A 13534-nucleotide genomic window follows, 5' to 3' on the forward strand; every position below is an offset into this window, starting at 1 on the left:
GCATTATTCTTATGGGAGTTTGTCTTTGAGATTATTTTTTAAAGTGCTCTAGCAAGAGTAAATACATTTGCTTTCATTGTTGAGGAACAAGGGTAGTAGAGGCTGATGGCTTGGCTTAATATTTTTCCTGTGGTTAGATTTACAATCTACATGCCTTTTATACTGCAGTATCTGTTTATATTTAGGCATTATGTTTTCACTAATCCACTTTTAGAATAATTTCAATTTTGTGTAGGCATACATAGCATCAGCATCTCTGAATCGTATCTGATACAAATTACTATTCTTGATTATATACAAATTTTAATGGAGGAGAGCCTGTGTGGTTCAGTGTATTGAGCATCCGACTCTTGGTTTTGGCTCAGGTCATTATCCCCCCAGGGTTGTGGGATCGAGCCCTGCGTTGGACTCTGTGCTGAACGTGGAGCCTACTTGAGACTCTCTCTTTCTCACTCTTTCCCTCTGCCCCCATCATGCTCTCTCTCTAAAATTAAAAAAAAAAAAAAAATTACTGGAATAAATGGCAAAATTTTCTCTGTACACAGGCTTTATGTTTTATTGTTATAGTAGAGTCACTGTATCCCGAGGCATTCGTGGGGAAGCTAAAGCAAAATATTTCAGAAACTGTCTTCTAAAGATTTTCCTTACTCCCTCTAAATATGTTTGAGAAATAGAACTTACAATAAAGTAAGTTATAATACAAATATTAATATGATTAGTAATGTTACAAATACTTATAAGGAATTTTATACTTCGTGTGTTGCCTGACATTTTATAGGGTATACACACATACAAGTTTTCAGGTTGATAGCTACAGCCAGTGTTTCAAGAGAATTTCCAGAAAGTAATGTTCTTGGCATCTTTTCCTTTTGTATCTGTTTCTTAAATACATTTTAGTGCTTGGTTTCGCTTTTATAATTTTGGGTTTTGGTGTATGCTTTTGCTTTTTATATAGGTTTCGTAAAATGAACAAACGCCTGGTTCCCAGAAGACCCCTGAGTGCCTCTTTGGGTCAACTTAATGAGGTGGGCCTGCCCTCAGCAGCTGTCCTTCCAGATGAAGGTGCAGTGGATCTGCCTAACAGAAAAACCCCTGCTCTGCCAAATGGAATTGTATCAGCAGGGAATACGGTAACACAGCTGATTCCACGAGGGACAGACCCCACCTACGATTCTAGTCTGAAACCAGGAAAGATAGATCATCTGAGCAGTAGTGCCCCTGGATCCCCTCCTGACTTGTACGTTATTTTTCCTAATTTTTATTTAAAATTTCTCCTTTATAAACAAAGTAGAGGGAAGAAAGATAATCAGTGTTTTGGTTTAAAAAAAAAAACAACTCATTTTTGGCTATATTTTGTTTATTTTCTATGCCAGTTCGTTTTAAGAAATAATTAGCATAAGTGAGATAAGATCAAAGTTTACAAATTTTGTAAAAGAAATGACTATTAGGAAAAAACAGTTTTCCGGGGTGCCTGGGTGGCTCGGTTGGGCATCTGACTCTTGATTTTGGTTCAGGTCATGATCTCTCGGTTTGTGGGTTCAGGCACTCACAGCATGGAGCATGCTTGGGATTCTCTCTGTGCCCCTCCTGCTCACCCATGCATTTGTGTCCCCACCCCGCCCCCCACCCCCACTCAAAATAAATAAAAAAAGAAAAAGTTTCCCAAATTGAGTCTTTTATTTTTATTTTTTTTTTTTACATTTACAATATGTGTATATTAGAAGTATTTTTGAGACCTTAAAGTTGACCTTTGGAATTTTATTCTTTTAGGCTGGAATCTGTCCCTAAGAGTATTTCTGCCTTACCTGTGAATCCACATCCTGTACCTCCAAGGGGGCCAACAGACTTGCCTCCTATGCCTGTCACCAAACCCCTTCAGATGGTCCCACGGGGTTCTCAGTTATATCCAGCGCAACAGGCAGATGTTTATTATCAGGATCCTCGAGGAGCTGCCCCACCATTTGAACCAGCACCTTATCAGCAGGGTAATGATCTTTTATTTATGTTGCTCACTTTTCTTAGGAGTTAGAACAATTCCAAGAAAGAGTGATCATATTTACAGAAGCCTCGAGGTAAATAAATGCACTTATTTAATACTGTAGAAAAAGTTGAGACTTTATGATCAACTAAATAGTATAAAATAAGTGAGTTAGCAAAGCTTTATAAATAAACCAACTGCCCAAATCACTGAAAGCTAGTTGTATATCAAATATGTGCATATATTTGTGGAAATAACAAGTCGCCCAAGTAGACCATGGAAAGAATATTATGGTGGGTACACACACTATGTTTTTCAGTTATCACATAATACTTTTGGGGGCCCTGTAACATTTATGAGAATAATGCAGCATACATGGTATAGAGAGTTGATAGTGTAGAATCAATATTAATAAACGATAGTGTGAGCGTACATATGTTGTATATATATGTGGGTATGTGTGTGTTTAAAATTCAGCGTTCCATTGTGGTAGTTAATGTGGGAGAGATGAACTGCAAGACTCAAGGGAGATCACTGAGAATTAAGGAATCAAAAAGACTTTATGGAAGAATGCTCTAACTAGAGGTATGGGAATAGAAAGATAAATTTACAAATGGATTGCAAAGATGACAGTCTAGAGTCAAGGAGTAGTAAGGAGACTGTTGTTAAACCAGGTTTTGAGTATTGAGACCTAGATTAGTGCGTTCAGAAAGAAGAAGGGATTTAAGGAAATAGGCAAATTTGAAAAATTAGCCAGTTTTAATGATAATACCAGGTATGGATAATAGAGGAGATGACCAAGAGGCTTCACATACACAATTGCTATGAAAAAACATGAACACTGCTTTTTAAACTAAAGTGTTGGATCTCTGTCAGAGACAGTATAGTGCTATTATTTTTTAAACTGGGATAGATCAAAGATGTTCTCCTTTTTTCCCCAAGGCTATCTTAACTTTGAATCAGAAATGCCTTCTCTACTTTCAAAAGAATAGCTTTAAATTGGTATGACATTGTCAGTACACATAAAAATATGATGAAAGGTTTTTGTATCTTCCTTTGGGCCATCCATCACAGGAAAAACTCAAGTACTTTTGAGTACTTAAATACATTGTATCAGTCAGGGTCCACTGGCAGATAACAGAAATCATTCTTGCTGCATTAAGCAGAAAGAGGTGTAATGCATGGCATTTAGATACCCACAAAATCAGTGGAAGTATTGGAGAATTAGGCTTAAGCTAGGCCTCCAGGAATGACTCTCAGAAGTAGCTACTAAAAAAGCCCAATTACAATGAGGAAGCAGTAGAAATAGAATTTTGGGGTCTTACCTGTGCGCCAGGATCACATCACTTGAGACAAAAGTCTGAAAATTAGGAAGCTACTGCCACAACTTTTGTCTCAAGAATTCTAGAGCTATGCAATAGCTACTATGTCTGCACACAGTTTGTGTGCCATGTTGCTTTCTAGTTAACTCAGTTTCACATTCAGAATTCGTGTGAGTGATTTGTGGTACCCAAGTCTCAAGGGAAGGTAGTCTTTTGGTTTCCAATGTTTGCATCGCGTTAAGGCACACCAGAAAGATGGTCGATTGAGAGAGCCAGTCTGCTATTGTAGTTTATAAATAGATTAGGTTTTTTGATGACTTTTAAGGATTAAGGTTAATTTCTGCTTATTTTTCATAAAGTTAGCCTGATGACATAAGCAGAAGGGAACCTAAAGAAATGGATTTTGAATTCTTTAGTGTTGAGATATTTCAAAAGGGAAAATATGAAAAGATAACAAAAGCTTATTGTTGCTTTTGGTTCCTCCTCTGCATTGTACAGGTATGTACTACACTCCACCACCACAGTGTATGTCCCGCTTTGTCAGACCGCCACCATCTGCTCCTGAACCTGGTCCTCCCTACTTGGATCACTATCCACCCTATCTCCAGGATCGTGTAGTAAACTCTCAGTATGGCACACAGCCACAACAGTACCCACCTATGTACCCGCCACACTATGATGGCCGCCGAGTGTACCCTGCTCAGTCATACACAAGAGAGGAGATTTTCCGAGAAAGTCCTATTCCCATTGAGATTCCACCTGCAGCAGTGCCATCCTATGTGCCAGAATCCAGAGAAAGATACCAACAGATGGAGGGTTACTATCCAGTGGCTCCCCATCCAACTCAGATCAGACCTTCGTACATCAGAGTATGCTGGGCTTTTTTCTTCCTATATAGATTTAATTTGATTGTTGTTGCAGTGATATACCTTTTAGCCATGGTAATAACCCTTTGATCAATTCTTTTTTGTAAGAAGCTTCCCCCCCCCTTCCTTTTTTACATCTTTTCACAATTTGGGTAGGATTTTGGGGTTTGTTTGGTTTTTTTTTAAACCATTAAAAGGGATAAAAAACCCCACCCCACTCCCACTAACTCTTCTTAGTCTCTGAAGTTTAGTTTATTTAACATTTCTATATCTACATTTGACCCTTGAACCATGCAGGCTTTAAGGGGCAGAACCCTGCCTCATGCAATCAAAAACCCATGTAATAACTTTTGACTCCCTGAAGACTTAACTGCTAATAGCCTACTATTGACCAGAAGCCTTTACCAATAACATAAATAGTTGGTTAACACATTTTGTGTGTTATATGTATTATATGCTGCATTCTTACAATAAGGTAAGCTAGAGAAAAAATGTTATCAAAATCGCAAGAGAAAATGTATTTACAGAACTGTATTTATGGAAACAAATTTTTATGAGTGGACCTTTGCCATTCAAGCGTGTATTGTTCAAGGGCCAACTTTATTTAGAAATTATGGTCTCTGGCTAAGAAAAAGAAACTTAAATTTAGCTCTTTGGGAAATCCTCAAGAGTTTTTTTGGGTGGGTTACTTATTTTGTTTTGCTTTGTTGCAGTAAGTCTCAGGATTTTCACATATTGAGATGAATATACAAGTTGCTCTCTATTTAAAATATGTGCTAAATGAATTAATGTGTTCTGAAATTCTCAGTTTTTACTAAACTTTGCATTTTCAGGAGCCTCCTTATAGCCGGCTTCCTCCTCCTCCTCAGCCCCATCCTAGTCTAGATGAGCTACATCGCAGACGAAAGGAAATAATGGCCCAGCTAGAGGAAAGGAAGGTTATCTCTCCACCTCCTTTTGCACCTTCACCAACATTGCCTCCTGCCTTTCATCAAGAGGAGGTAAGCACATTATTTTTAGTCCCATTTATCAATTTTTCCTCCATCATTGGTTTGCTGTATGTCTTGTTTAAGTAATCTTGGCTGTTTCCAAGATGATGAAGATATTTTCCTGTGTTTTCTTCTAAAAGGTTTATTATTTTATTTTACAATTACATCTGTAATCCATCTAGAATTGATTCTTGTTACTGTGTTAGGGGTGAAGATCCATTTTTCCCCTGTAGGATATGTCCTTTACCTAGCACCATTTAATGAAAAGCCATCTTTTCCCTAGTGCTCTGCAGTCATCGTTATCATAATCAGGTCACCTTTGTCATAGTCGGGTAACTGTAAAAGATTCTGGACTCTCTTCTGTTTCATTGATCTATTTCCTCTGTCTTTGTAGTCATACCACATTGTATTAGTATAGTTTTATGATATGTCTTAATATGTGGTGATGTATTTCCAGTTTTGTTATTCTTCAATATTACCTTTGCTGTTCTTAGTCCTTGCAATTTCCAAACACATTTTAGAATCAGCATGTTGATGTTCACAAAAGTATCTGCTGCAGTTTTTATTAGGATTACATACATCGAATCTTTGGATCTGTGCTGTCCAGTATGGTAAACACTAGCCACATGTTACTAATGAGTACTTAAAATAATATAGCTAGTCCAGATTCAATTGTACTGTAAACGTAAAATATACACTGGGCCCAAGACTTAGTATGCCCCAGGAGTAAAACATTTCATTAATATATTTCTTAATTCCATGTTAAAATGATAATACTTTGGATGTATTAGATTAAATAGAATATATTAGGAAAAGTAATTTCACCTGTTTCTTTTTTTTCGTGCGACTGCTAGAAAATTTTTACGTTAATGTATGGGGGTCTCATTTTATTTCCATTGGACATTGTTGTTTTAGATTGGTTTAGGGAGAAGTGACATCTTTCGACTATTGAGTCTGCAAGAACATTATATATCCACCACTTACTTGGATCTTTAATCTCTTTCAGAAATGTCATAAATCATAGTTTTCAGTGTCTTGCACATCTTTAATTAAACTTATTCCTAGATAACTGATGTATATATTTTTTTAATGCTTATTTTTTGAGAGAGAGAGACAGAATGTGAGCAGGGGAGGGGCAAAGAGAGAGGGAGACAACAGAATCCGAAGCAGGCTCCAGGCTCTGAGCTGTCCGCACAGTGCCCGACGCGGGGCTTGAACTCACAAGCTGTGAGATCATGACCTGAGCCGAAGTCAGACACTTAACCAACTGAGCCACCCAGGCACCCCGATAACGGAGATTTTTTTTTTAATTAATGGAATTCTTCTTGAAATTTCATTTTGTTACTAATACAGAGAAATTTAATAGATTTTTCTGTATTGACCCTTGTATTCAGCAGTGTTGCCGAGTTTCCATGTTGATTCTAGCATATATTAGTGGACTCTTGGATTTTCCATACACACAATCAAATCCTCTGTGAATAATGACCATTTGACTTTCTCCTTCTCAATTCTTAGGTCTCTTCTTTTTCTTAACCTTGTGCTAGCTAGATCTTCCACTATAATGTTGGTTGAATAAAAGGATTGACAACAAGTAGTCTTATTTCTAGTCGTTGAGTAAATAGAGCTTTTAATAATTTACCATTATTATGTTTACTGTAGGTTTTTTGGTAGATAATCTTTATCAAATTAATGAAATTCCTCTCTATTCTTGTTGTTAGACTTCTAATAAGTAAGATGCATCAAGGATTTATTTAACTCAGTAATGAGGAAAATAGGATGGTGAAATTGATCAAGAGAAAAAGAAAGACAGGTTAATACAGTAATGTGAAAGGCAGGAAAAAAACCCTGAAAGTTGCTAGAATAAACTGGTTAATGTACTACAGGGCTCTAAAGCATAATCTTGGGGATTATCTTTGTGTTTCTGTAGGACACTGGTGATTGTTAATCATGAATGAATGTTGTCTTATGATCTTTTTAATATCTACATGGTCTTTGGTGGTGTTCATTTTCCACTTACAATATCGGTGGTAATTTTTTTTCTTGGTCAGTCTTCCTAGGGATTTATCAAATTTTTCTTTTTTTTTTTTTTTTTCCAAAAAGCCAGCTTTTGCTTTGTTGATCTCATTTATTTTGGTTTATTGATTGATTGTATGCACTGCCTCAACAGTGTGTGTAAGTGTTGTTTTGGTTTTTTTTAAGTCAAATAGGTTTTCTCAGCAGGGTTGCAGTTGATATTATGTAAGGAAAATGTCTTACATCCTTTATGTATAGAATTATGATTCTAAACAGGTTTACTGTCTGACAGATTATGAATAATAACAATGAAAACTGAAAAGTGAAGTGCATCACATTGCATATAGTAAGCAGTAATCTTTTGGGTCTGTGAACGTGGTCTACTAAATAACAGTTGTTTAGTTACCCAGCTTTTCTATCTAAACACTTTAGATGAATTTTCCATAATAAAGTAGGTTAATTAGTAAAATCATAACATCTTCTATTAATAATGTAACTTCATTTGTAAGTATAAACATTACAGAGACAGAGCATGAGTGGGGGAGAGGGGCAGAGGGAGAGAGAAAGAATCTTAAGCAGGCTCCATGAGCCAAAATCAAGGGTCGGACATGGGGCGCCTGGGTGGCTCAGCGGGTCAGTGTCCAACTTCGGCTCAGGTCATGATGTTGCACAGTCGGTGGGTTCAAGCCACACGTCAGGCTCTGTTCTGACACCTGAGAACCTGGAACCTGCTTTGGATTTTGTGTCTCCCTCTCTGCCCCTTCCCTGCTCGCTCGCTCTCTCTCTCTCTCTCTCTCTCAAAAATAAGTAAACCAAAAAAAAAAATTCGGATGGTCAACCACTGAGCCAGCCAGGTGCCCCAACATTACATTTTTTCAAACATTGTATTTTAGAGTCCTCCTAGAACCTAGTTAGGCCATACTATTTTATCAGCAATATGACACTGCAAAAAGTAAGCTAATTTTGGAATCAAAGATAATTTATCTTTGAAGTTAAGCTGTGTCACTCCATGAGATCTTTTGTAAATTACTTAGCCTCCCTAAACTCTGAAGCTCCGGTTTCTCCATTTATAAACCAAACATAATAAAGCCTACTTCATAGTGATGTGGGAAAGATTAAGTAAGACATAAGGCCTCTGGCACATATCCAGCATTCAATAAATAATAACTTTTTTTTATTTCTAATAAAAATTAGGATCCTCACTATTAAGGAACTTTATTTAGAATTATTTTAGTTACTGTTATCTGATTATATTCTTATATTATTTGTTTGATTATAAACTACATATAATTGTACTAAATTAGTACATTATAAAAATACATAACATAGAGAAATTTCTCCAAAGTCCCATAGTCTATCACTGTAAATTTGTTATACATTTCAACTTTCTAAATATATTTCAGCTTTTATGTGCACGAACTAATGTATTGTTTTTTAATAGGATCATTTAGTACTATATTCTGAGGTTTTGTTTGCATCTTACTTTTTTTTTTTTTTCCTTTTACTTAACCAATTATCCTGGATGTCTTTCTTTGTCAGGTATAAACTTATCTCATTCTTTTTAACAGCTGTATAATACATTAGGGTGGGGCGGGGGTAAGCTCTTCTTAGTAGGTCATATCAAGATATGAAAACAAGCTATTGTATTGGTGCCTCAGTGGGTTGAGCACCTAACTCTTGATTTCAGCTCAGGTCATGATCCCAGGGTTGTGGGATCAAGCTCCTCGTTGGGCTTTGTGCTGAATGTGGAGCCTGCTTAAGATTGTCTTCTCTCTCAGATGTGTGTGGTGTGTGTGTGTACGTACACACACACACACACACACACACACACACACACACACACACAATGGAGTATTACTCGGCAATCAAAAAGAACGAAATTTTGCCATTTGCAACTACATGGATGGAACTAGAGGGTATTATGCTAAGCAAAATTAGTCAGAGAAAGACAAACATCATATGACCTCACTCATATGAGGAATTTAAGACACAGAACAGATGAACACAAGGAAGGGAAACAAAAATAATATAAAAACAGGGAGGGGGACAAAACATAAGAGACTCTTAAATATGGAGAACAGAGAGAGGGTAATTAGAGGGGGTTGTGGGAGGGGGATGGGCTAAATGGGTAAGGGGCATTAAGGAATCTACTCCTGAAATCATTGTTGCACTATATGCTAACTGACTTGGATGTAAATAAAAAAATAAAAGAAAATAAATAAATAAATTTAAAAAAAGATTCTCTTCTTTCTCCTTCTGCCCCTTTCCCCTGCTTGCATGCATGCACATGCTCTATCTCAAAAAAATAATAAAGCAAATTTTTTTTAAAAAGCTAGCTATGTGAAGTTTGCATTTGGAGGAGAACTAAAGGAGACAGAGAAGCCAAAAAAATTGTTTTAAATATAGGTAGGACAAAAAGTTTATAGACAATAGAAACAGGAGTTATCATTGAAAATGAATAATATTTATAAACAGCAAGACCCTCTGTACAGAAAACCAATAATGATGACTCAGAAAAGAGATCTTTATTTTAGATAGGGGGAGGCATAAAGCCACTTACATATACCAAGAGCCCCTGTATTCTCAGTATATCACTGTATATATATTTATGATAACACGAAAGCAGTATTAAAGTCCTAAAAAATTTTTTTAATGTTTATTTATTTTTGAGACAGAGAGAGACAGAGCATGAACAGGGGAGGGTCAGAGAGAGAGGAAGACACAGACTGTAAAGCAGGCTCCAGGCTCTGAGCTGTCAGCACAGGGCCCAACACGGGGCTTGAACTCACAAACTGTGAGATCATGACCTGAGCCGAAGTCAGAAGCTCAATCAACTGAGCCACCCAGGCGCCCCAACAGTATAGTTCTAGTCACCTATGTTCTCACGGACTTGAGGAATATTGGAGATAGTACATGTAAAGGCACTTTGTAAAACATAAATGTGAATGTTGTGATTTTAGTAAATCACATTAGACTTAGAATAGCTATTCTTTTATTGTATAATTTCAGAACTCATGTTGAGAAAATCTAGTATCTTATCCTTTTCACTTCGCAGAATCAGCCTAAGGACCAGAATTTATTATTTAAAATTTTTAAGTTTATTTATTTTGAGAGAGAGCAAGCACGAGCAGGGGAGATGGGGAGGAGGTTAGAGAACGAGTCCTGAGCAGGCTCCCCACTGTCAGCACAGAGCCTGATGCGGGGCTTGAACCCACGAACTGCGGAATCATGATCAGAGCCAAGACCAAAAGTCAGACACATAACTGACTGAGCCACCCAGGTGCTCCCAGAATTTATTTAAAATGTGAATTAAGGGCACTTGGGTGGCTCAGTCAGTTAAGCGTCTGACTCCAGCTTAAGTCATGATCTCGTGGTTCATGGGTTCGAGCCCTACGTAGGCTCTCTGCTGTCAGCTCAGAGCTGGCTTCAGATCCTCTGTCCCCTACTTTCTCTCCAAAGTAACTACACATTTTTGAAAATACATGCATTAGTGCTGTTAAAGAGATTTCTGTAAAAGTTACTGTATCATCATGCACTACACAGTGCCTTCTCAGTTATGTTTCAAGTAGTTTTTCATGTTCTTGATTATCTGGAATGTTACTGAAAGAAACATTGAGGAGTGTCTGGCAAAACTAGGGCCGGGTATGTATTATTAGCTTAAATGTTGATTTCCATCCGATGAAGAAGAGGATAAGCAAACCTCCTCCAGTCCTGGTTTGATTCCTTAAAGGATATTGAGATACTTGTTTTTGACCCTCTGCTAACAAAGAGTAAAAACTAAACATCTTTCTTCACCTATTTTATATTTTTCAGAGTCTATAAAAATCTTCTGCTCTGACACAAATCAAATAACCCATCACTGTTTTGCTCTAGCATGGTGTTCTGGGAAATTCCTGCTTTCTCTGTGTTGTTACTTATAAAGACTTATTTCCTATGTGTGTATTTTTTTCCATCTGTAGTTTCTGGACGAAGACTTGAAAGTAGCTGGGAAATACAAAGGAAATGATTATAGCCAGTATTCTCCCTGGTCATGTGATACCATCGGCTCCTACATTGGCACCAAAGATGCAAAACCCAAAGATGTTGTGGCAGCAGGGAGTGTGGAAATGATGGTATGTGTAGTAACTAAGCCGTAGTTAATGCAAATCAGGATACACCAAATATGTCTGTGTAGTTAATAGTGTAGACACAAATAATTGAGCTTTACTTAAGAACTGCAAGGCCATATTCTATATTATGTGATTGAATTAGGTTTAAACTATAGGGGTTTTATGTTTGTTTTTTCAGGTATAAAAATTAATCTATTGCACATCTGGATAGACAAAGGAGAGCATTTTAGTATATTTCTGTGCAGCCAACAATGAACCCAACAACTGTTCAGAAACAGAATTAAATTATCTTGCATAATTAATCAGGATCTTGGATTTCTTGTCTAAATGAATTATAACTCTCTTAAAACTCTGAACAACAAAGTTGAATCTAGTGAACAATAGTATTTGAGTCAGAATTGCAGCTAATAAGCTTCGAGTGGACTGTGGTATATTGAAATGTGTTATACTTCTATTTTAATTTTTAATAAAAAATAATGTAACAACAGTATGTCTAATGCCCAAGCTTAACATACATAACTATCTGAATTGCTTCTTTCTTTTTTAAAGAAATAAAACTTTATAGAAATAGTGAGATCTTCCTAAATATACCTCCCTAATCTACTTTTACTTCCTTCCTTCTTCCCTGGAGGTAACCTTTATCCTGATTTGAAAGTTACTCATTTCATGGATACTTTCATACTATTCCTAAACAGTTTTGTATGTTTACAGACCTTATATTAATATATATGTCAGCTTGCGTTTTCATTCAATTTTTGTTTTTGAGATGTATCCAAATTTATAGGTCAAGTTCATTCATTTTAACTTTATATCAGATACCATTGTCTGGTAACTGGTATCATACAGTAAATATATATGCAAATCATTATTTTTTCCTTTTCCTGTTGATGGACATTTAGGCTAATTTTGATCTTTTACCGTACTGTTAAGTGTTACAATGAACATTTTTGTGTATTTCCTTGTGTACATACATTAGTTATGCTTAGAAGTGGTATTGCTATGTTGAAAGGTATGTCTGGGCTAATACTCTTAAGCCATGTGCCCCTAATTAACCTAACAGAAGTTGCCTAGGATATTATACAGGTTTTCATAGACAAATACTTGTCCAACTGGTTAAGAGACCAATTCTTAGTAATAGAAAAGTAAGACTTGGATGTTAATATCATAAATGAATGAAATGATATATATAGCATAAATATGATTAGATGCCAGCCAAAAAAGAGAGAAAGAAAGGCATTGGGTGGGGGTGGGACAGAAATTTTGAATCTTTTTATTTTTCTGTGGTGGGATTAAGGAAACATTATTTAGAAAACATCCTCTCTAGGGGCGCCTGGGTGGCTCAGTCGCTTGAGCATCCGACTTTGGCTCAGGTCATGATCCCATGGCTGGTGGGTTCAAGCCCCGCATCAGGCTCTGTGATGACAGCCTGGAACCTGCTTCAGATTCTCTGCTCCTCCCCTGCTCACTCGCGCGCGCTCTCTCTCTCTCTCTCTCTCTCAAAAATAAACAAACATTAAAAAGATAAAAAAGAAAACATCCTCTCTAAGAACAAGAGTGAGATGAGGTGGAGATAGACGGGAACCCTTGCTTTGTACCTGGCTTTCAGAAATAGTTATTATATTAAAGTAATAAAATTAGCAAAATAAAACTCATTTCCTTAAATCACTAAAGAATAAAAATGTTTGTCAGCCTAACCTAGATGTGATTGAAAATCTCCTAAATGGTAAAAGACAGTGTTTTTCAAGTGTGTATAAATTACCTTGGAGTCTAATTAGAGCCGATTAAAGTGCAGGTCCTAAATCGCTAATACTGGGGTGGGATCTGAGACTCTGCATTTCTAATGAGTTCCCATGTGTTGCTGCTGCTGCTGCTGTTGGTCCTCGAACTGTAGTTTGAGTAGCAAAGATCTAGCAGTTGAATTTCCATTTCAGTTTATCTTGGTAATTCCTTCTTTCTAACTGGAATCCCTTTGAAACATCTGTTGTTGACACTTAAATTTTTAAGTGGTGGTTTTCTAACTATTGAGTTTTGAAATTGGGTCGTCATGGGCCTTTTTTTTTTTAAAGAAATGAGTTTGAATAACTATAAATGTGAGAGTACATTACATATAGTAAGAGGCAAATATTTGTCATAAAATTCTATATATATTAGAATGTGTATATGTACTGAGTCATGATGTAAAATATATTTCTTATTGTGGGGAGTGAGCAAAGGTTTAAAAAGCAGTGTTTACTATGACAAGCAAAGTACTTTAGTC

General features: G+C 36.6%; 1 protein-coding gene across 3 annotated transcripts in view; it reads left to right on the forward strand.

The window, feature by feature from the left end:
- Nucleotides 1-13534, forward strand: part of RC3H1 (ring finger and CCCH-type domains 1) — an 84552-nt gene that overhangs the window by 58644 nt on the left and 12374 nt on the right. For all 3 annotated transcript variants that reach the window (XM_027074242.2, XM_027074241.2, XM_027074240.2), the window contains exons 10-14: nucleotides 956-1237; nucleotides 1771-1985; nucleotides 3799-4169; nucleotides 5000-5167; nucleotides 11128-11280. In XM_027074242.2, the coding sequence (XP_026930043.1) occupies nucleotides 956-1237; nucleotides 1771-1985; nucleotides 3799-4169; nucleotides 5000-5167; nucleotides 11128-11280 (1189 nt within the window). The remainder of the gene's footprint in view (nucleotides 1-955; nucleotides 1238-1770; nucleotides 1986-3798; nucleotides 4170-4999; nucleotides 5168-11127; nucleotides 11281-13534) is intronic.

Source organism: Acinonyx jubatus, chromosome E4 (genome assembly GCF_027475565.1).
Source record: "Acinonyx jubatus isolate Ajub_Pintada_27869175 chromosome E4, VMU_Ajub_asm_v1.0, whole genome shotgun sequence".
Taxonomy (NCBI): Eukaryota; Metazoa; Chordata; class Mammalia; order Carnivora; family Felidae; genus Acinonyx; species Acinonyx jubatus.